General features: G+C 48.7%; 1 protein-coding gene across 1 annotated transcript in view; it reads right to left on the bottom strand.

The window, feature by feature from the left end:
* Window positions 1–453: 453 nt before the first annotated feature.
* REC8 (REC8 meiotic recombination protein) overlaps window positions 454–23,513 on the bottom strand; it is a 37,183-nt gene continuing 14,123 nt past the window's right edge. Inside the window, exons 10-19 of the mRNA XM_076054994.1 lie at window positions 23,119–23,210; window positions 22,682–22,746; window positions 21,473–21,643; window positions 20,890–20,956; window positions 19,009–19,127; window positions 15,859–15,907; window positions 15,546–15,597; window positions 8,673–8,882; window positions 6,400–6,509; window positions 454–1,954 (exon numbers count right to left, since the gene is read on the bottom strand). Coding sequence (XP_075911109.1) covers window positions 1,860–1,954; window positions 6,400–6,509; window positions 8,673–8,882; window positions 15,546–15,597; window positions 15,859–15,907; window positions 19,009–19,127; window positions 20,890–20,956; window positions 21,473–21,643; window positions 22,682–22,746; window positions 23,119–23,210 — 1,030 coding nt within the window. The 3' untranslated portion in view covers window positions 454–1,859. The remainder of the gene's footprint in view (window positions 1,955–6,399; window positions 6,510–8,672; window positions 8,883–15,545; window positions 15,598–15,858; window positions 15,908–19,008; window positions 19,128–20,889; window positions 20,957–21,472; window positions 21,644–22,681; window positions 22,747–23,118; window positions 23,211–23,513) is intronic.

Here is a 23,513-nt window from a genome sequence, read left to right as displayed (position 1 = left end):
TTAGATTTAATAGAGACTAGTTTAGATTAAACAGAGACTAGTTTAGATTTAATAGAGACTAGTTTAGATTTAATAGAGACTAGTTTAGATTTAATAGAGACTAGTTTAGATTTAATAGAGACTAGTTTAGATTTAATAGAGACTAGTTTAGATTAAATAGAGACTAGTTTAGATTTAATAGAGACTAGTTTAGATTAAATAGAGACTAGTTTAGATTTAATAGAGACTAGTTTAGATTTAATAGAGACTAGTTTAGATTTAATAGAGACTAGCTTAGATTAAATAGAGACTAGTTTAGATTTAATAGAGACTAGTTTAGATTTAATAGAGACTAGTTTAGATTTAATATAGACTAGTTTAGATAAATAGAGACTAGTTTAGATTAAATAGAGACTAGTTTAGATTTACTAGACACTAGTTTAGATTTAATAGAGACTAGTTTAGATAAATAGAGACTAGTTTAGATTAAATAGAGACTAGTTTAGATTTACTAGAGACTAGTTTAGATTTAATAGAGACTAGTTTAGATTTAATATAGACTAGTTTAGATTAAATAGAGACTTGTTTAGATTAAATAGAGACTAGTTTAGATTTACTAGAGACTAGTTTAGATTTAATAGAGACTAGTTTAGATTTAATAGAGACTAGTTTAGATTTCATAGAGACTAGTTTAGATTTAATAGAGACTAGTTTAGAATAACTTAGGACATTCGTGCTATGAGGATGCACTCCCCTAACCTTGGTAACTTACCGTTTAATACTAAGAGACACTTTTCAACTTACCTTACGCAAAGGTAATCTATACGGAAAATAATATTATACTTTACACTGTATAGTAGCATAATAAACAAACTCACGTAAATAAATTAAACAGCGAATCAAAATAATGTTATTCTGATTCATGACCAATGTATAAAATAGTTATTAATTTCAGTGCATTTAATCATTGTTTAACTTCATTATTTTAGCTTTGTGTGTAGTATAATGGTAAGAAAAACCCCAAGTTCATTGTACTGAATCTTAGTTCACAGAATGTACGCATATAGAGGTATTAATGTTGTTGCTGTGTTTGATTCTCTTTGTATATATTTGCGTGTGAAACAATCAATAAAATATTTAATACACATATTTAATAAATACATTAAATATAATAAATATACTTTAATTATCACTATTAACATATTAAAATGTAGCGTAATTATTACGTACTTTTGAAAATATCATAGAATACGTTTAATAGCTGCTGATTAAATGTGTCCTCGCTTATCAAACCTAAAGGTGAGTAATTTTAACACGTGCAAGAAATGTAATAAAGTCGTTGTAATCCTCAGCGACAATGCACGCCGCATAGATTACACTTCTTCAATGTTGTCACCACGTACGTAAAACCAAAGCAATATAGCAACAAACATAATGCCATATGTAAAATAGTGCACAACAATCCAAATGTCTGATAATTGTATCGATGAGAATGGGCTCTGCCCCATTTCTGACAGACGTTTCGATGTTCAAACACCAAACTGACAAGGTTCCATGGATCGATAATAACCGCTCAAGCCGAGCTCTAAGTGCCCCGACAACTTGCACTGCCCGTGAACTGTTCACATCTTGGCGTGCTCTGGTCTTGCATTGCTGGTGAGACGAGGTCAAATAGAAGCCTGGAGCTCTGCTGTAGGCTAATCAGTTTCAAAGAGAATGCGTACATTCATATTATTATTATTGTTAGCAGAGGGTGTCTGCATGTTTTGCCACAAGTTAGCTGCTGATAGCTGCTGTGCTGTCTATTTGGTGTTTGAACATCTTTAACACACCTCCTGTGCCACTGCCAGCAAGGTTTGATCAGTAATCTTATAATGGACTCATCGGACGCTGGTGAAGTTGGGTCCACGTGTGATCCGGATCGCCCCAAACGGCTGCGTCTGCTCCAAAGCGATAATACGGTGCCCAGCCAGTTCTGTACACGTACACACATATACACTTAGACATAGACACACACATAGACACGTAGACATAAACACACACAGACACGTACACACACACACACACATAGACACGTAGAGATAAACACACACAGACACGTACACACACACACACAGCCACTTAGACACGTACACACCCACACACATAGACACGTAGACACACACACACATAGACAGGTAGACACACACACATAGACACGTAGACACACACAGACACACACACAGACACACACACGTAGAAATGTAGACACACACACATAGACACGTAGACACATAGACACGTAGACATGTAGACACATAGACAGGTAGACACACACACACATAGACCCGTAGACACACACACATAGACACTTAGACACACAGACATAGACACGCAGACACACACATACAGACACACACAAAGACAAAGGGGCACCACGGTGGTGAGTGTTGTGTGTACGTGGTCTGTGTGTATATATGTGTGTGTGTATGTTGGCACAGTAGGGGGCACAGGTGGTGCACCAGCCAGTCATCTCAGTCAGTCGACCCGTGGCACCTGGGTCTGCCCCGTGACCTCTTGCCCGCGGGCGTTTGACACTTCACGTGGCCTAAAGGTGCACATGGCCTGGCACAAGCGTCGTGGTGACGTCACCGCCACTTAGTGGCGAATGGCGGTTGTTGTTGTTGTTGTGTGTATATGTGTGTGTGTATATGTGTGTGTGTGTATATGTCCGGCAAAACAACCCCCTACCTCCTCGCGGTGCCGGACGGGCAACTCTGTCGTGGACAGTGCTGTGGGGGGAGGTCCAATTTCGATTGGCTCCTCCCCTCATGGCATCTGTGTCCACCACAGGGGCTAAACGGGGGCTCTGGACGGGTGCGAGGGGCTGGTAACCCCTCCACCTTCAATTAATTACCACTAAACTACGACTGAAATATATAACTAATAAGCTTGTGCCGGAGGCCCCGGGGAGCCAGGCGTCTATGACGTCTCCTGGCCAAACCCCAATTGGCGGAGCCAGGAGATTGAATATCTACCCTCGGGGCTTCTCCAGAAACAACGAAAAACCACTACGGGTGGCCACGTGGAATGTTCGAACGCTCACTGAGGAGGAGAGGCTGCCACTCCTCTGTCGGGAGCTGGACCGGTACCGCCTGGATCTATGTGGCATTCAGGAGGTCCGGTGGACCGGTTCTGGCTCCTGCCACCATGAGGGGTGGACAGTCCTCTACTCGGGGCAGGAGACTGCCAAACAACAGGGTGTGGCTCTTCTTTTGAACAAAAGAATGAAGGGGGCGTGGGAGCGTGGCGGTGAGGTGTGGGAAGCTGTAAGCCCCAGGCTACTTTGGGCTCGCCTTCCCATCAACCGTAGGCGAGGAATGGTGGTCGTGGTTACTTATGCCCCCACCGAAGATGAACATCCGTGGAGAGATGCAGGCAAAGCCGATGAGTCAGATGCCTTCTATGACCTCCTGTCAGAGGTGCTGGCTAAAGTAGCCCCTCGGGATAGAGTCATCATGTTGGGTGACTTCAATGCCCGAGTTGGTCATGATACTGGCACCTGGTCTGGAGTGATTGGAGGGCATGGGCCAGATCAGCTCAATAACAACGGTAGGAGGCTGCTAGATTTTTGTGCAGCCCATGGGCTTGTAATTACCAACACGCTGTTCCAGCATCGGCGCATCCACACAACATCATGGATGCATGCCAGGTCCAAGCAAGAACATCTGCTGGACTACATAGTGACGGACCAGCGGATGCGAGCCCATGTCCTTGACACCAGGACCTACCGTGGAGCTGATCTGCCCTCTGACCATCGACTAGTCATCTGTAAGATGCGCCTGCCATTCTTCCACTCCGGTGGTGGGTGTACACCCAGGACCCCATTCCAACCTAAAGTGGCCTGGTCTCAGTTATCTGATGAAAGTTGCAAGCGAGAATTTCATCATCGCTTGCGGCTGGGATTGGCATCGTCCCCGACTCCTCCTGACGTCGAGGGGAAATGGGCGAGGTTGAGGACTGTGACTCATGCAGCTTCAATGGCTGCTTTGGGTATGCAGTCCAGACCTCCCCAGAGACCCTGGCTGACAGAGGTGTTCAGGATGGTTGAGAAAAAGCGACAGGCCCACTGTCATCGGCTACAAAATCCCACGTCAGAGAATGAGGAGGCTTACCGCAGCCTTCGCTCGGAGGTTCGGAGAGCCGTGAGGCGCTGCAAGGATGGGTGGTGGTCGCGGATTGCTGAGGAGATGGAGTCTGCCTCAGTGGCCCGTGATCACAAATCTCTATTTAACTCCATCAAAAAAGTAACCTGCAGCGCCACACCTATTACCATCATTAGGGGAAAAAACGGAGATCCAATCTGCGACCCCCAGGAACAGGTTTGCAGATTTGCTGAGTATTTCTGTGAGGTCCTGGGGGAGGGAAAATCCCTCAGCCAGGAAAACATCGTGGCACAAAGTGAGGATGACCCTGCTGAGGCTGTGGTGCCTCAAATATTGGAAGAAGTCACCCCCTGCGAGTGGCTGGCTGAGGTGCCATCTGTTGAGGAAGTACTGAGGGCGATCTGGAGTTTGACACCAGAAAAGGCAGCGGGCAGAGATGATCTCCCAAGCGAAATGCAGAGGGAGGGTGGCGTTTGTGCACAGACTGCCCTATATGACATCATAACAGTCTGGACCACTGGATGGGTTCCGCAGGATTGGAAGGATGCCCTGGTGGTCCCCCTTTTTAAGAAGGGGGACCGCACAGACTGGAACAACTACAGGGGCATTTCACTCCTCAGTGTGCCGGGAAAGGTCCTGGCAAGGATTAGTCAGCATCGCCTTGCCAGGCACGCTGAGGAGAGGCTTGCGGAGCCCCAATGCGGTTTCAGGAAAGGGCGGTCCTGCACAGATGCCACATTTTCTGTCCGTCTGCTACAGCAGAGGTGTAGGGAATTCCAAAAAGACCTACATCTCTGCTTTATTGACCTGGTCAAGGCCTATGATACCATCAGTAGGTCTGGGCTCTGGGTTGTTCTTCGTGCTTTTGGAGTACCTGACCCTCTGCTCATGATCATTAAGGACCTTCATGATGGTGAGCGGGCCCGGGTAAAACTATGTGGCCGGGAGTCAGAGCCATTCCCTGTACACCTTGGGGTGCGACAGGGATGTCCTCTGGCTCCCACATTATTTAACATCTATTTTGACCACATAGTTCGTGAAGCCTTCAATAGCTGTACCGGGGGAATCTCCATATGGTACAGATATAATGGGAGGCTGATCGATACCCGGGTGCGGTCAAGGGATGGCTCCCTATTGCTCAACCACGTCATGTATGCTGATGATTTGGTAATAGCTGCTCATTCAGAGGAGGAGTTGGAGACGCCGCTGCTGAGATTGGAGCGTGCCACTAAGAGGTGGGGCCTTACCATCAGCCCCACCAAAACTAAGCAACTGCCTGGGTATTTTGTACCATCGGACACTACACCCCCACAAATCCCAATCGGTGATAGGGCAGTTGTGGAGCGAGTGGAGAGTTTCCCATACCTGGGCAGTGTGCTTATGACCGGCTCCAGTTTAACAGCAGAGGTCTCACTCCGAATCAGTCGAGCGGCAATATCTTTTCATCGGTTGCGTAACGCTGTGTGGAAGCTACCTGGTCTGTCGCTCCGCACTAAGCGTCAGGTCTTCTCGGCCACGGTCATTCCCTCCCTTCTCTACGCTTGTGAAACGTGGACCCCCCTAATGGAACATCTTCGCCGGTTAGAAACATTTAGGCTGGCCTGCCTACGATCCATCCTGGGTTTAACCAGACTGGATTGTGTGAGGCGCTCACAAATCCTTGAAAGATCTGGGCAAGGTCCCATCGGTGAGCTCCTCCGGCGGGCAAGGCTGCGATGGCTGGGTCATGTAGCCCGCATGCCCAGCCACCGCATGCCGAAACAGCTTTTGTTCGGCCGGATTGAGGGGGCTAAATGGGTGCGGCACGGGCTAGAGAAGAGATGGAGTGATGTGGTACAGGAGGACGTGGAGCTGAGTGGACTTGCCGATGACTAGTACCAGCGGTGTCAAGATCGGCCTCTGTGGAGGAGGCTCGTGAAGGACGCTACTGGGCAGTTGGAGGTAGTCGCCCTCCAACAACAACGGAGGGCGGAGGAGCGATGCTCAGAACAACGAGCGGAGCGCCGGGTGGCTAAAGCACAGCAGGTTGGCACAGTAGGGAGCACAGGTGGTGCATCAGCCAGTCATCTCAGTCAGTCGACCCGTGGCACCTGGGTCTGCCCCGTGACCTCCTGCTAGCGGGCGTTCGACACTTCACGTGGCCTCAGGGTGCACATAGCCTGGCACAAGCGTCGTGGTGACGTCACCGCCACTTAGTGGCGAATGGCGGTTGTTGTTGTTGTGTGTATATGTGTGTGTGGTACGTGTGTTGTGTCTGTGTGTGTGTTGAGTTTACCCAAACACATATTGAAGACTCTAGCTGCCATGCCACGTGTTGTGCGGTCATGTGGGATGAGAAGGGACATAAGTGTGTCATCCGTCTCTCGTGTCAACTCCTCGATGCGCCTGTGCACACGCACACACAAACACCCCCCATATAGACTTTAACAGACTGTTATGGCAAGTGCTGTTAGCGAGTAGCACCTATGAAGGCCGGCACGGTGGTACACGAGGGGGCAGGTGGCCATAGTCTCATCACACAGAGACAGACTACTCACACAGAGACCCATAGACTCATCACACAAAGACACACAGACGTCGTGATTTAATTTAGTTGTTTTCATTTTATGTTACCTACGTGACTTTACCGAAAAACCAAAGAGTATGAGTACACATAGATTCATCACACAAGAGACCCACAGACTCATCACACAGAGACTCACAGACTCATCACACAGAGACCCACAGACTCATCACACAGAGACCCACAGACTCATCACACAGTGACCCATAGACTCACACAGAGACCCATAGACTCACATAGAGACCCATAGACTCATCACACAGAGACCCATAGACTCACACGGAGACCCATATACTCATCACAAAGAGACCCATAGACTCACACAGAGACCCATAGACTACTCACACAGAGACCCAGAGACTCACACAGAGACCCACAGACTCACACAGAGACCCATAGACTCACACAGAGACCCATAAACTCACACAGAGACCTATAGACTCATCATAAAGAGACCCATAGACTCACACGGAGACCCATAGACTACTCACACAGAGACCCATAGACTACTCACACAGAGACCCAGAGACTCACACAGAGACCCATAGACTCACGCAGACACCCATAGACTCACACAGAGACCCATAAACTCACACAGAGATTCAGAGACTCACGCAGAGACCCATAGACTCACACAGAGACCCATAAACTCACACAGAGGCCCATAGACTCACGCAGAGACCCATAGACTCACACAGAGACCCATAAACTCACACAGAGACTCAGAGACTCACGCAGAGACCCATAGACTCACACAGATACCCATAGACTCACACAGAGACCCATAGACTCACGCATAGACCCATAGACTCACACAGAGCCCCGTAGTTTGTTGTCCTTCACCCCGCAACCTCTGATTATTACAGTTGGCTATGTACGGTGTGAAAGAGGTTCAACATACACACATACGTATACATACATGCCCGTATACAGGCATCGTCAGGGCCAGGATGGAACCCACGACCTCCTGTAGACCAGGCAAGGTAGTTAACAACTCCTAGCCACCGTGATGATGATGAGAGACACAGACTCAAAAATATACAGCAGCAGCAGGTGTCAGGGTGGGGATTGAACCCAGTGACGAGAATGTTAACTACCTCGCCTGACACACAGGAGGTCGTGGGTTCGACCCCGACCCTGACGCCCGCAGTATATTTGGAGTTTGTCTCTCTCCCTGTGGTAGCGGTGGATTTGTCCTTCAGTTTTTCCCTAAACACCTCAGTGGGCACTCATTGGTTTTTTCGGTAAAGTCATGTATGTAGAAATACAAAAAAAATATATTAAAACAAAAAACAATCACGACGTTTCGATCACAACGCAAGCGATCTTCATCAGGTGTCAAGAACAAATCACGGAGGTAAATACAACAAAAAGATGAGAGACGAGAATTCAACAAACCTGAAAAAACATTATGTGAAGCACATCCTGTCAGGCCAACAACACAGTTAGACACTTCCTGGCGGACCACGAATTTCACAAGAGAGTTAAATTTCGTGTTCAACCTTTGGATTGCACATACCAGCATAGATAGAATGAAAAATACGAGGTACACGGTCAGTAGAAATACATATACAAGTCCACCAAGAGGTAAGGAGGGAGGAAAGACGGACAGAGAGGCAGAGAGAGAGAGAGAGGGGGTGGAGGAGGCCGGAGGGATGAACAGAAGCTTAAATAGGAAATACGGTTGGAGGGGGGGAGGGGCCAGAGCGAGAGCGGCAGCTCAAACACGCAACATCTTACACACATGCAAAACGGCACCTCAGTGGGCTTTACCTGGCAAGATAAAAAACAGTGCAGTTGTAATTTGTACATATTTTTTTTAAGTGATGTGTTTACCTCTCCAATGCTTTGCACTGCTATCGAGTTTTCCGTATTGTTTGTTCTTATGACGTTCTGACCCCGTGCCCCTTCACTGCACACCTGTGACATTTCCTCCTCCCGTATATATAATAATAACAAAAAAGAATCTCCTGATTCTGACTCACTGCAGGAGCTGATTCCGCATCGCCGCCGCCGCCGCTTCCGCCGCCTGGAGCGGGGATCGAACCCTGGCGGGAGGCGTGGGGGAGCGCGAGGGCACCGCGGGGAAGCGGGCGACTGCAGGGGAAGCTTCCTCCACTGAAGCCTCCATCATATCCACCTCCTCCGGCACCGCCGCCTCCATCACCACATCGTGAACCAAGGCTCTGGGAAACCTGGGTAACACAAACGGGAATGTGGTGAGTCTATGGGTCTCTGCTGTGTGATGAGTCTATGGGTCTCTGCTGTGTGATGAGTCTATGGGTCTCTGCTGTGTGATGAGTCTATGGGTCTCTGCTGTGTGATGAGTCTATGGGTCTCTACCGTGTGATGACTCTATGAGTCTCTGTGTGTGATGAGTCTATGGGTCTCTGCTGTGTGATGAGTCTGTGGGTCTCTGCTGTGTGATGAGTCTATGGGTCTCTGCTGTGTGATGAGTCTATGGGTCTCTGCTGTGTGATGAGTCTATGGGTCTCTACCGTGTGGTGATTCTATGGGTCTCTGCTGTGATGAGTCTATGGGTCTCTGCTGTGTGATGAGTCTATGGGTCTCTGCTGTGTGATGAGTCTATGGGTCTCTGCTGTGTGATGAGTCTATGGGTCTCTGCTGTGTGATGAGTCTATGGGTCTCTGCTGTGTGATGAGTCTATGGGTCTCTGCTGTGTGATGAGTCTATGGGTCTCTGCTGTATGATGAGTCTATGGGTCTCTACCGTGTGATGACTCTATGAGTCTCTGTGTGTGATGAGTCTATGGGTCTCTGCTGTGTGATGAGTCTATGGGTCTCTGCTGTGTGATGAGTCTATGGGTCTCTGCTGTGTGATGAGTCTATGGGTCTCTGTGTGTGATGAGTCTATGGGTCTCTGCTGTGTGATGAGTCTACGGGTCTCTGCTGTGTGATGAGTCTATGGGTCTCTACCGTGTGGTGATTCTATGGGTCTCTGCTGTGATGAGTCTATGGGTCTCTGCTGTGTGATGAGTTTATGGGTCTCTGCTGTGTGATGAGTCTATGGGTCTCTACTGTGTGATGAGTCTGTGGGTCTCTGCTGTGTGATGAGTCTATGGGTCTCTGCTGTGTGATGAGTCTATGGGTCTCTGCTGTGTGATGAGTCTATGGGTCTCTGCTGTGTGATGAGTCTATGGGTCTCTGCTGTGTGATGAGTCTATGGGTCTCTGCCGTGTGATGCGTTTATGGGTCTCTGCTGTGTGATGAGTCTATGGGTCTCTGCTGTGTGATGAGACTATGGGTCTCTACTGTGTGACGAGTCTATGGGTCTCTGCTGTGTGATGAGTCTATGGGTCTCTGCTGTGTGATGAGTCTATGGGTCTCTGCTGTGTGATGAGTCTATGGGTCTCTGCTGTGTGATGAGTCTATGGGTCTCTGCTGTGTGATGAGTCTATGGGTCTCTACTGTGTGGTGATTCTATGGGTCTCTGCTGTGTGATGAGTCTATGGGTCTCTGCTGTGTGATGAGTCTATGGGTCTCTACCGTGTGGTGATTCTATGGGTCTCTGCTGTGATGAGTCTATGAGTCTCTGCTGTGTGATGAGTCTATGGGTCTCTACTGTGTGATGAGTCTATGGGTCTCTACTGTGTGATGAGTCTATGGGTCTCTGCTGTGTGATGAGTCTATGGGTCTCTGTGTGTGATGAGTCTATGGGTCTCTGCTGTGTGATGAGTCTATGGGTCTCTACTGTGTGGTGATTCTATGGGTCTCTGCTGTGTGATGAGTCTATGGGTCTCTGCTGTGTGATGAGACTATGGGTCTTTACTGTGTGACGAGTCTATGGGTCTCTGCTGTGTGATGAGTCTATGGGTCTCTGCTGTGTGATGAGTCTATGGGTCTCTGTGTGTGATGAGTCTATGGGTCTCTGCTGTGTGATGAGTCTATGGGTCTCTGCTGTGTGATGAGTCTATGGGTCTCTACCGTGTGGTGATTCTATGGGTCTCTGCTGTGATGAGTCTATGAGTCTCTGCTGTGTGATGAGTCTATGGGTCTCTACTGTGTGATGAGTCTATGGGTGTCTACTGTGTGATGAGTCTATGGGTCTCTGCTGTGTGATGAGTCTATGGGTCTCTGCTGTGTGATGAGTCTATGGGTCTCTACTGTGTGGTGATTCTATGGGTCTCTGCTGTGTGATGAGTCTATGGGTCTCTGCTGTGTGATGAGTCTATGGGTCTCTGCTGTGTGATGAGTCTATGGGTCTCTACTGTGTGATGAGTCTATGGGCCTCTGCTGTGTGATGAGTCTATGGGTCTCTACTGTGTGATGAGTCTATGGGTCTCTACTGTGTGATGAGTCTATGGGTCTCTGCTGTGTGATGAGTCTATGGGTCTCTGTGTGTGATGAGTCTATGGGTCTCTGCTGTGTGATGAGTCTATGGGTCTCTACTGTGTGGTGATTCTATGGGTCTCTGCTGTGTGATGAGTCTATGGGTCTCTGCTGTGTGATGAGACTATGGGTCTTTACTGTGTGACGAGTCTATGGGTCTCTGCTGTGTGATGAGTCTATGGGTCTCTGCTGTGTGATGAGTCTATGGGTCTCTGTGTGTGATGAGTCTATGGGTCTCTGCTGTGTGATGAGTCTATGGGTCTCTGCTGTGTGATGAGTCTATGGGTCTCTACCGTGTGGTGATTCTATGGGTCTCTGCTGTGATGAGTCTATGAGTCTCTGCTGTGTGATGAGTCTATGGGTCTCTACTGTGTGATGAGTCTATGGGTGTCTACTGTGTGATGAGTCTATGGGTCTCTGCTGTGTGATGAGTCTATGGGTCTCTGCTGTGTGATGAGTCTATGGGTCTCTACTGTGTGGTGATTCTATGGGTCTCTGCTGTGTGATGAGTCTATGGGTCTCTGCTGTGTGATGAGTCTATGGGTCTCTGCTGTGTGATGAGTCTATGGGTCTCTACTGTGTGATGAGTCTATGGGCCTCTGCTGTGTGATGAGACTATGGGTCTCTATTGTGTGATGAGTCTATGGGTCTCTGCTGTGTGATGAGTCTATGGGTCTCTGCTGTGTGATGAGTCTATGGGTCTCTGCTGTGTGATGAGTCTATGGGTCTCTGCTGTGTGATGAGTCTATGGGTCTCTGCTGTGTGGTGAGTCTATGGGTCTCTGCTGTGTGATGAGTCTATGGGTCTCTGCTGTGTGATGAGTCTATGGGTCTCTGCTGTGTGATGAGTCTATGGGTCTCTGCTGTGTGATGAGTCTATGGGTCTCTGCTGTGTGATGAGTCTATGGGTCTCTGTGTGTGATGAGTCTATGGGTCTCTGCTGTGTGATGAGTCTATGGGTCTCTACTGTGTGATGAGTCAATGGGTCTCTACTGTGTGATGAGACTATGGGTCTCTACTGTGTGATGAGTCTATGGGTCTCTGTGTGTGATGAGTCTATGGGTCTCTGTGTGTGATGAGTCTATGGGTCTCTGCTGCGTGATGAGTCTATGGGTCTCTGCTGCGTGATGAGTCTATGGGTCTCTGCTGTGTGATGAGTCTATGGGTCTCTGCTGTGTGATGAGTCTATGGGTCTCTGCTGTGTGATGAGTCTATGGGTCTCTACTGTGTGGTGATTCTATGGGTCTCTGCTGTGTGATGAGTCTATGGGTCTCTGCTGTGTGATGAGTCTATGGGTCTCTACTGTGTGGTGATTATATGGGTCTCTGCTGTGTGATGAGTCTATGGCTCTCTGCTGTGTGATGAGTCTATGGGTCTCTACTGTGTGGTGATTCTATGGGTCTCTGCTGTGTGATGAGTCTATGGGTCTCTGCTGTGTGATGAGTCTATGGGTCTCTGCTGTGTGATGAGTCTATGGGTCTCTACTGTGTGATGATTCTATGGGTCTCTACTGTGTGATGAGTCTATGGGTCTCTGCTGTGTGATGAGTCTATGGGTCTCTGCTGTGTGATGAGTCTATGGGTCTCTACCGTGTGGTGATTCTATGGGTCTCTGCTGTGATGAGTCTATGAGTCTCTGCTGTGTGATGAGTCTATGGGTCTCTAATGTGTGATGAGTCTATGGGTGTCTACTGTGTGATGAGTCTATGGGTCTTTGCTGTCTGATGAGTCTATGGGTCTCTGCTGTGTGATGAGTCTATGGGTCTCTACTGTGTGGTGATTCTATGGGTCTCTGCTGTGTGATGAGTCTATGGGTCTCTGCTGTGTGATGAGTCTATGGGTCTCTGCTGTGTGATGAGTCTATGGGTCTCTACTGTGTGATGAGTCTATGGGCCTCTGCTGTGTGATGAGACTATGGGTCTCTATTGTGTGATGAGTCTATGGGTCTCTGCTGTGTGATGAGTCTATGGGTCTCCGCTGTGTGATGAGTCTATGGGTCTCTGCTGTGTGATGAGTCTATGGGTCTCTGCTGTGTGATGAGTCTATGGGTCTCTGCTGTGTGATGAGTCTATGGGTCTCTGTGTGTGATGAGTCTATGGGTCTCTGCTGTGTGATGAGTCTATGGGTCTCTACTGTGTGATGAGTCAATGGGTCTCTACTGTGTGATGAGACTATGGGTCTCTACTGTGTGATGAGTCTCTGTGTGTGATGAGTCTATGGGTCTCTGTGTGTGATGAGTTTATGGGTCTCTGCTGCGTGATGAGTCTATGGGTCTCTGCTGCGTGATGAGTCTATGGGTCTCTGCTGTGTGATGAGTCTATGGGTCTCTACTGTGTGATGAGTCTATGGGTCTCTGCTGTGTGATGAGTCTATGGGTCTCTGCTGTGTGATGAGTCTATGGGTCTCTGCTGTGTGATGAGTCTATGGGTCTCTACTGTGTGGTGATTCTATGGGTCTCTGCTGTGTGATGAGTCTATGGGTCTCTGCTGTGTGATGAGTCTATGGGTCTCTACTGTGTGGTGATTATATGGGTCTTTGCTGTGTGATGAGTCTATGGCTCTCTGCTGTGTGATGAGTCTATGGGTCTCTACTGTGTGGTGATTCTATGGGTCTCTGCTGTGTGATGAGTCTATGGGTCTCTGCTGTGTGATGAGTCTATGGGTCTCTGCTGTGTGATGAGTCTATGGGTCTCTACTGTGTGATGATTCTATGGGTCTCTACTGTGTGATGAGTCTATGGGTCTCTGCTGTGTGATGAGTCTATGGGTCTCTACTGTGTGGTGATTTTATGGGTCTCTGCTGTGTGATGAGTCTATGGGACATAAAGCCATAGACTCATCACACAGTAGAGACCCATAGACTCATCCCACTGTAGTAACCCATAGACTCATCACACAGTAGAGACCCGTAGACTCATCACACAGCAGAGACCCATAGACTCATCACACTGTAGAGACCCATAGACTCATCACACACAGAGACCCATAGACTCATCACACAGCAGAGACCCATAGACTAATCACACAGCAGAGACCCATAGACTCATCACACAGTAAAGACCCATAGACTCATCACACAGCAGAGACCCATAGACTCATCACATGGTAGAGACCCATAGACTCATCACACAGCAGAGACCCATAGACTCATCACACACAGTGACCCATAGACTCATCACACACAGAGACCCATAGACTCATCACACACAGAGACCCATAGACTCATCCTACAGCAGAGACCCATAGACTCATCCCACAGCAGAGACCCATAGACTCATCACACACAGAGACCCATAGACTCATCACATGGTAGAGACCCATAGACTCATCACACAGCAGAGATCCATAGACTCATCATACAGCAGAGACCCATAGACTCATCACACAGCAGAGAGCCATAGACTCATCACACAGCAGAGACCCATAGACTCATCACACAGCAGAGACCCATAGAATCATCACACAGCAGAGACCCATAGACTCATCACACACAGAGACCCATAGACTCATCACACACAGAGACCCATAGACTCATCACATAGGAGAGACCCATAGACTAATCACACAGCAGAGACCCATAGACTCATCACACACAGAGAACCAAAGACTCATCACACAGCAGAGACCCATAGACTAATCACACAGCAGAGAGCCATAGACTCATCACACAGCAGAGACCCATAGACTCATCACACACAGTGACCCATAGACTCATCACACACAGAGACCCATAGACTCATCACACACAGAGACCCATAGACTCATCACACACAGAGACCCATAGACTCATCACACAGCAAAGACCCATAGAATCACCACACAGTAGAGACCCATAGACTCATCACACAGCAGAGACCCATAGACTCATCACACACAGAGACCCATAGATTCACCACACAGTAGAGACCCATAGACTCATCACACACAGAGACCCATAGACTCATCACACAGCAGAGACCCATAGACTCATCACACACAGAGACCCATAGACTCATCACACAGCAGAGACCCATAGACTCATCACACAGCAGAGACCCATAGACTCATCACACAGCAGAGACCCATAGAATCACCACACAGTAGAGACCCATAGACTCATCACACAGCAGAGACCCATAGACTCATCACACACAGAGACCCATAGAATCACCACACAGTAGAGACCCATAGACTCATCACACACAGAGACCCATAGACTCATCACACAGCAGAGACCCATAGACTCATCACACACAGAGACCCATAGAATCACCACACAGTAGAGACCCATAGACTCATCACACACAGAGACCCATAGACTCCCAACAGAGACGTTGGGGCACACCGGTGGTGCCTCGGCCTCAGCCAGTCAACCCATGGCACCTGCGTCTATCCCGTGATCTCCTGCAAATGAGTCTTCGACACTCCACGTGATCGCCTGAAAGTGCACCTAGCCTGGCACAATCACCGTGGTTGATGTCACCGGTAATTGGTGGTGAACAGCGGTTGTTGTTGGATGAATTACTCCACGTACTTATCAATTTCTGCAGAAGTGATGCTCTCCCCATCCACAGACTCTATTCCTTCTGTAAAACATCATCGGTCAACATCGTTACTATCATTAACATGGGTAGCAACACCATCACCACATCATAACCATTTTATTATCACATCATATCACCATCACCGCCACCATTATCGGATTACATTATATTATCATCACAACCACCATCATCATCACAATCATCACTAGAATCATCACAACCACCACCACCATCATCATCATCACAATCATCACTAGAATTATCACCATCACCACCACTACCGCCAACATCACCACCGCTCACCTCCGGTGACTCCAAGCAAGGTGCTCCTCTCCACTTGTGCTCTCACCACCTGCACATAAAATAAAATGAGAGTCGACATCTTTTCTCCTAATCTGTCCCTCTACATTAAAAATAGAAAAACATTTAAAAGCTATTTTTTTTGTACACATTCCATAATCCACACAGCCATCCTTCTGGGAGTGCGCAATTGAATCAGCATCAGTTTAACACGTTGTAGGCTTTTGCGGCCAATATTATTACTAAAGTTTTTTTTGGGTTAGATCGCGTAGGTATGATCAGTTGCTACTTCAGCCCACCGGTGTGTTGGAGAGTAAATCTACAACATTCACAATTTGAGTGCCGTGAAGTTTCGCTGGTAACTACACCAACCAGCATCATCTGGCGATTTGCCAGAGTAAGTTTGATTCGTTTCTGGAAAATCGCCCGTTGATGCTGGATGTAAAAACCTTGATCATGAATCAGAATCGCCTTCCACTCAGAAGTGCAGAAGTGAATTTCAGTTCAGAAAGCATTCCACAAAGACGCCCCCATCGCCTTCAGACTGTTGGGGCAAGTGCTGTTAGTGGCCAACGCGCTGGAGCGCATAGCTAAAAAGTGTAAATTAATGTATATTAAATCTATATTATTGTAAATTAGTACAAGTGTAAATTAATGTATATTAAATCTATATTTTAAATTCGTACAAGTGTAAATTAATCTATATGAAATCTATATTATTGTAAATTAGTACAAGTGTACATTAATATATTATATTCAATTAGTACAAGTGTCAATTAATGTATATTAAATCTATATTTTAAATGAGTACAAGTGTAAATTAATCTATATTAAATCTATATTATTGTAAATTAGTACAAGTGTACATTAATATATTATATTAAATGAGTACAAGTGTAAATTAATGTATATTAAATCTATATTTAAAATGAGTACAAGTGTAAATTAATCTATATTAAATCTATATTATTGTAAATTAGTACAAGTGTACATTAATATATTATATTCAATTAGTACAAGCGTAAATTAATCTATATTAAATCTAAATTATATTAAATTAGTACAAGTGTAAATTAATGTATATTAAATCTATATTATTGTAAATTAGTACAAGTGTACATTAATATATATTATATTAAATTAGTGCAAGCGTAAATTAATCTATATTAAATCTATATTACTGTAAATTAGTACAAGTGTACATTAATATATTATATTAAATTAGTGCAAGCGTACATTAATCTAAGGCGCTATTTAAAAATGGCGCTGCGTAAGCGCGTGTCACACGCGAGGCGGCTGCGTTGTGTGAGAGAGGAGTCTTCTCGTCTTAGGCTGGGGGGAGAGTCGCAATGGCTCTCTCTCTCTCATTTTTCATCATCGTCGTGACGATCGATGGCTCAGACAGCATCACAGTACGTCGGTGCGTCCACTGCGCATTTTCGTCATTGGTCGTTTCCATTTTTCCTCGACGGCTTGCGGTGCCAAAGTAGCTCAAGTAATGGGCCTACGTCTTTCTGGCACCCATCTGCGATGTCGTGGTCGTCGAAACACTCTCCCCTTAGCTCTTCCTCCCCCCTCTGGAGTTCCTTACAATTATCTTGACCAACAACACGCTTTTAATTCTTCCTGCTGTCGTCCATCAAATAGTGTCAGTTTCCATCTCACTACTGCATCATCATCATCATCATCATCGGGTCGTAGTCTTCTTCTTCTTCTGTGTGGCAACGTTTTTCCTACTTCTACGTCGGCCACTCATTCGGGTGCAGCTTCGATGCAGCAGCAGCAGCAGCCGCAGCCGTACATTCCGAGTGCCCAACATCTTATCTCTGTCAGTCTCTTTCAATGTGCCAGCCTCGCAGGCACACAGGAGAGCTGCACTGAGCACGCGCACTCTGGAGATGTTCAGTGTGGTCTTCTAGGCGATTTGCTCGCTTCTCCAGACATTATTGAATCCCGCCATTACTCCTTAATGCAGTCTTTGTCCCGTGTCGGGAAACTTCCCAAGTGCACAGATTCCTTTGACGTTCACATTTCCTGCTACTGTCTATGATGAACTTCTTTCTCAACGTCCTCCCTTCAGGACGGCGTCGTCTCTCTCTCTCTCTCTCTCGTCCACGTCAATCCTCAGTCCTGCATCCTCTCCCGACTTAATTCAGCGTCTGAAACACGCGCGACGCTTTCGCGACAGACATCATCCATAACACAGGTCTGTTTGGGTTGGATCGCGCAAATATATAAAGTGTCATATTCTTAGTTCTTTCGGTAAAGTCACGTTGAAGGGAAACAACAAAATAATATTATTTCTTTTACTGCAGTCACGAAAGCTTTAAATCAAAATATAATGTGTCGTTAAACCCGCCACCGCTCGTTACGAGTACAGCACACCAGTGTGCTGTAATGGTAACGAATTGGCATGTTCTGCTTACGTGACAAACCTTGCTCCTTGGCTGTCGGGCGGTGGTGGGTTTACGTTTATATATCAAACGCGATCCAACCCAAAAAACCTGTATTACGGTTTACTTCATGGTCTGCACACTTTCCCTGCAGTACGACGCAGCTTTCCCTCCACACCTATAAACATGCCGCTATAAATGTCCAAATGATGAGCCGCTTTGTCGAGCTGTCATTTGTGGCCAGGTCGCATTTGGCCAATAAGTGTAAACCTCGGTGGGCTGTGTCTGCCAGGGTTGGGGATGGTTGAGTTGAATTTGTCTGTGTCCCAGTGATTTGTTTAGCTCTCTTGCACGTTGCACGCCGATGGTGCGTTTGTGCTGTTTGTTGTTGTTGTTGTAACGTTCTTATCCTGTGCCATCTGCGGCGAAAGAGCTTTATGGCTTATCGGATTCATCCTCCAGTTTCAATAAATATTCTTATTCTGAGATCTCTGTCGTCTCTCAGGCTATTCAATAACTCTCCTTGAACCGACACTCGTGCGCCTTCGTCCCGCATGGCGTCTGCCGCACTTTACAGGCACCCTCATTTTCATTGTTGAATTAAAACCGGAAAAGCCATTTCCTATTGTTAACGAAAGTGAGTTGTTTTCCCGCCCGTGTTCTTTCGTGCCGTTGAAGAAAGCGTCAGCCGCTCCAATCGACGCCGAATATTCCTCTCACAAGGCACCCGGCCACGAATGTCAGCCACCCACCCACCCACCTCGGTCTCGCTTAAGACAGACGAGGGAGACGCGGTGGGGGCGTGCGGCCGTCTTCTGGCGGACACTGGCGGGACAGCCGCCCTGTCCCACAACTCACGTAGAGGGGCCATCAGCCAGCCTGCACACAGCCAAGACGAAGAATCACCACACAGCCCTCCCCTCCGTGCAGCCTTTACCTAGGACAGACGTGGCAGAATTGACACAAAGATCCCCCAGTATGGCCTTAACAGACCGATGGGGCAAGTGCTGTTATAGCGAGTAGCAGCGCCGCCTGTGAAGGCCGGGACTGTGGCACACCAAGTTGGGGGTGGGGAGTTGGCCCTGAGCGGGAATCGCTCACTCAATCATTCACCTGCTCAACTACTCACCCAGCCGCCCAGTCACTCGCTCACTCCATCACTCACCCACTCACCCAGTCAACTCGCTCACGCACTCAACTACTCACCCACTCAGTCACCCGCTCAACTACTCACACACCCACCCAGTCACTTGCTCACTCAATCGCTCACCCTCTCAACTGCTCACTCACCCACCTACTCAGTCACTCACTCACCAGCGGTCACTCACCTCCTTATCACTCTTCTATAGCTACTACCGTGGTTGCTGTTCCCAGGAACTACGCTCAATGAAGAATTTCTAGTTACTCACTCACTCACCCGGTCGACTACTCACCCACTCAACCACCGACCTACCGAGTCACTCGCTCACCCGCTCAACGACTCACCCACCTACCGAGTCACTCGCTCACCCGCTCAACGACTCACCCACCCACCTACCGAGTCGCCCGCTCACCCGCTCAACGACTCACCCACCCACCTGCCGAGTCGCCCGCTCACCCGCTCAACGACTCACCCACCCACCTACAGAGTCACTCGCTCACCCGCTCAACGACTCACCCACCCACCTACAGAGTCGCTCGCTCACCCGCTCAACGACTCACCCACCCACCTACCGAGTTACTCGCTCACCCGCTCAACGACTCACCCACCCACCTGCCGAGTCGCTCGCTCACCCGCTCAACGACTCACCCACCCACCTACCGAGTCGCCCGCTCACCCGCTCAACGACTCACCCACCCACCTGCCGAGTCACTCGCTCACCCGCTCAACGACTCACCCACCCACCTGCCGAGTCACTCGCTCACCCGCTCAACGACTCACCCATCCACCTAACGAGTCGCCCGCTCACCCGCTCAACGACTCACCCACCCACCTACAGAGTCACTCGCTCACCCCCTCAACGACTCACCCACCCACCTGCCGAGTCGCCCGCCCACCTGTGGTCACTCGCCTGCGTGTCTCTCTTCTATCGCTACTACTGCCGTGGTCGCTCGCCCATTTCTCCGGTCACGTCGAGGTCTCCGCCAGACTGCTGAAATCTCGCCGCGGTGGCTAGATGTTCACTACCTCGCCTGTCACACGGGAGGACGTGGGGTTCCCATCCCGACCCTTACGCCTGCTGTATATTTGGAGTTTGCATCTCTCTCTCTCGCTCTTTCCCTGTGGTCACGTGGGTTTTTCTCCAGGCAACATCACCCGCTCATCGTGTTTGGCTGCTAGAAATGTCCACGAAATAAGCTATCATTTGCGGCCAGGTCGCTGCTGAAAAAAACCTATATAGCTCAGTGGGCCCTACCTGGTAAAATAAAATTAGCTCGTAGTTTTAGTTAAGTTTGTTTGGTCCAATCTTTTTTTTAAATCATCATCATTGTCGCCATCATCATTTACTGTCATCATCGTCGTCAGAATCTTTATTTTTCCTGGAAAAATCATTTACTGTCATCATCGTCGTCAGAATCTTTATTTTTCCTGGAAAAATAAAGATTCTGACGACGATGATGACAGTAAATGGAAAAAGTAATCACCATCCAGATAGTTTACCTGATGCCGGGTTTCTGAAAAGATAAGAGACGGAATTCCTTTGAATGGATTCCGGCTCAATTGGAACCTGGATTTGAGAAAAACAAACACCACCGTTAACATCGCATCATCGACACCATCATGAACATGATATCATCGCTATCATGATCATCAATATCATTATTAACACACAGACATTTTCACACCGTGATTCTCAATAAAAAGTTGAGACTCACCCACCCACTCACCCACCTACCTGCTCGCTCTCCCGCCCACCCACCCGCTCACCCACTAACTCACTCACCCACCCACTCACCCGCCCACTCATTCACCCACCCACCTAATCGCTCACACACCCATCCACCCACCCACTCACTCACCCACCCACCCACCCACTCACCCGCCCACTCATTCACCCACCCACCTACTCGCTGACACACCCACCCACTCACCCGCCCACTCATTCACCCACCCACCTACTCGCTCACCCACCCACTAACTCGCTCACCCACCCACCCACTCACCCGCCCACTCATTCACCCACCCACCCACCCGCTCACCCACCCACCCACCGGCTCACTACTACGGTGACGGCGTTACTCACAAACGGCTGCAGCGCGCGTTGGGGCCCGTCCACTTGGGCCCTCATCTCGTCCTGCGGCATCTGGATGACGTCGTCGATGAAGAGGCGGCGGCGGCGTCGTCGATAGGGGGGGCGGGCGACCTCCTGAGGGCTGAGGGGGGCCAGGTGGAAGGGGCTGTCCATGCTGTCATCCTACAGGCGGCAGAGACGCGGAGCACGCAGTACAGTAAAGAAGGTCGCTTCTCTTTCAGAAGCGACCTGGCCATCACAAATGTTAGCCAAACCAAGTGGCCTTTCATCATCTACGCGGAAATTTACAGCGGCCAAATACTCTAAAACACGCGACGTTGATTCTAAATGCGGAGAGAAACACCGGAAGACGCGGTGAGAAATCCACGCAACCACGGGGAGAGAGAGCGATAGACATGCAAACTCCAAATATACACGTGTGCGGTGTGTGTACACGTGTGTGTACGTGTTTATACACGTGTGTGTGGTGTGTGTACACGTGTGTACACGTGTGTGTGGTGTGTGTACACGTGTGTACACGTGTGTGTACACGTGTGTGTGGTGTGTGTACACGTGTGTGTGTTACTACACGTGTGTGTGTGTACACGTGTGTGTGTGTGAGCTCCTCCGGCAGTCAGAGCTGTGTTGGCTGGGTCATGTAGCCCGCATGCCCAGCCACCGCATGGCTAAACAGCTTTTGTTCGGCCGGATCGAGGGGGCTAAACGGGCACGGCACGGGCTAGAGAAGAGATGGAGTGATGTGGTACAGGAGGACGTGGAGCTGAGTGGACTTGCCGATGACTGGTACCAGCGGTGTCAAGATCGGCCTCTGTGGAGGAGGCTCATGAAGGATGCTACTGGGCAGTTGGAGGCAGTCGCCCTCCAACAACAACGGAGGGCGGAGGAGCGACGCTCACAACGAGTGGAGCGCCGGGTGGCTAAAGCACAGCGGGTTGGCACAGTAGGGGGCACAGGTGGTGCACCAGCCAGTCATCTCAGTCAGTCGGCCCGTGGCACCTGGGTCTGCCCCGTGACCTCCTGCCAGCGGGCGTTCGACACTTCACGTGGCCTCAAGGTGCACATGGCCTGGCACAAGCGTCGTGGTGGCATCACCGCCACTTAGTGGCGAATGGCGGTTGTTGTTGTGTACACGTGTGTGTGTGTACACGTGTGTGTGTGTGTGTGTATGTATATACGTGTGTGTGTGTGTGATGTGTGTACCGCTCTATGAAGAGGTGAGGGGGGGCTTGGCATGGCTGGGGCTACAGCTCCAGGGAGTGTGACCTCTGTAAATTCACGAGCAAATGTCTCAAACAAAGCATTCAGAATCAAAAATCAAACAAAGCATTCACAATCAAGAATAAAGATTGATTGATCAAGTCAATCGATCAATCAATCTTTATTTTCCGTGCCAATATCATTCAAGTGGGCATCGGTGCGCTTTACAGCGGAACGGGAATAATGCAGGGGGCACAGAGCAATGGGAATGAGAAAATTAACCAATCACACCCTCAGCAGCAAACACCAACTGAGCAACTCCGATTCGGGCGGTGCGCTATGTACGGTGCGAAAGAAATCCACCGTACGTACGTACTTACAAAGCGAATTACAATCACGCGCACGCAAAAAGTGTCCCCGCGTCCCTGTGTGTGTCTCACGCAGGGCGTCAGGAGAAGCGACGAGTGACGCAGCTAGGATATCTTCGACCGTACGCCTCTTCGTAACGTCCACGTCGGTCTCCAGTGAAATCCTGGAAAGACAGAGACGCACGCAGAGCGGCTGAGTGAGAGAGTGCGTCAGTGGGACAGTGGGTGTGTGAGTGAGTGGGTGAGTGAGTGTGCGAATGATTGGGTGAATGTGCGAGTGAGTGTGCGAGTGGGTGAGTGGGTGAGTGGCTCAATGAAAGGGTGTGTGAGTGTATCAGTGAGTAGGTATGTGAGTGATTGGGAGAGTGCGTAAGTGATTGGGTGTGTGAGCGAGTGGGTGAGTGGGTGAGTGGGTGAGTGTGCGAGTGAGAGGAGAGGTGAGTGAGTGGGTGAGTAAGTGCATGAGT

This window comes from Petromyzon marinus, chromosome 69, assembly GCF_048934315.1.
Source record: "Petromyzon marinus isolate PM22_M1 ecotype Great Lakes invasive population chromosome 69, UKy_Petmar_22M1.pri1.0, whole genome shotgun sequence".
Lineage (NCBI taxonomy): Eukaryota > Metazoa > Chordata > Hyperoartia > Petromyzontiformes > Petromyzontidae > Petromyzon > Petromyzon marinus.
Note: the sequence above shows the minus strand (reverse complement) of the source record. Positions and strands in the feature narration are given on the sequence as shown.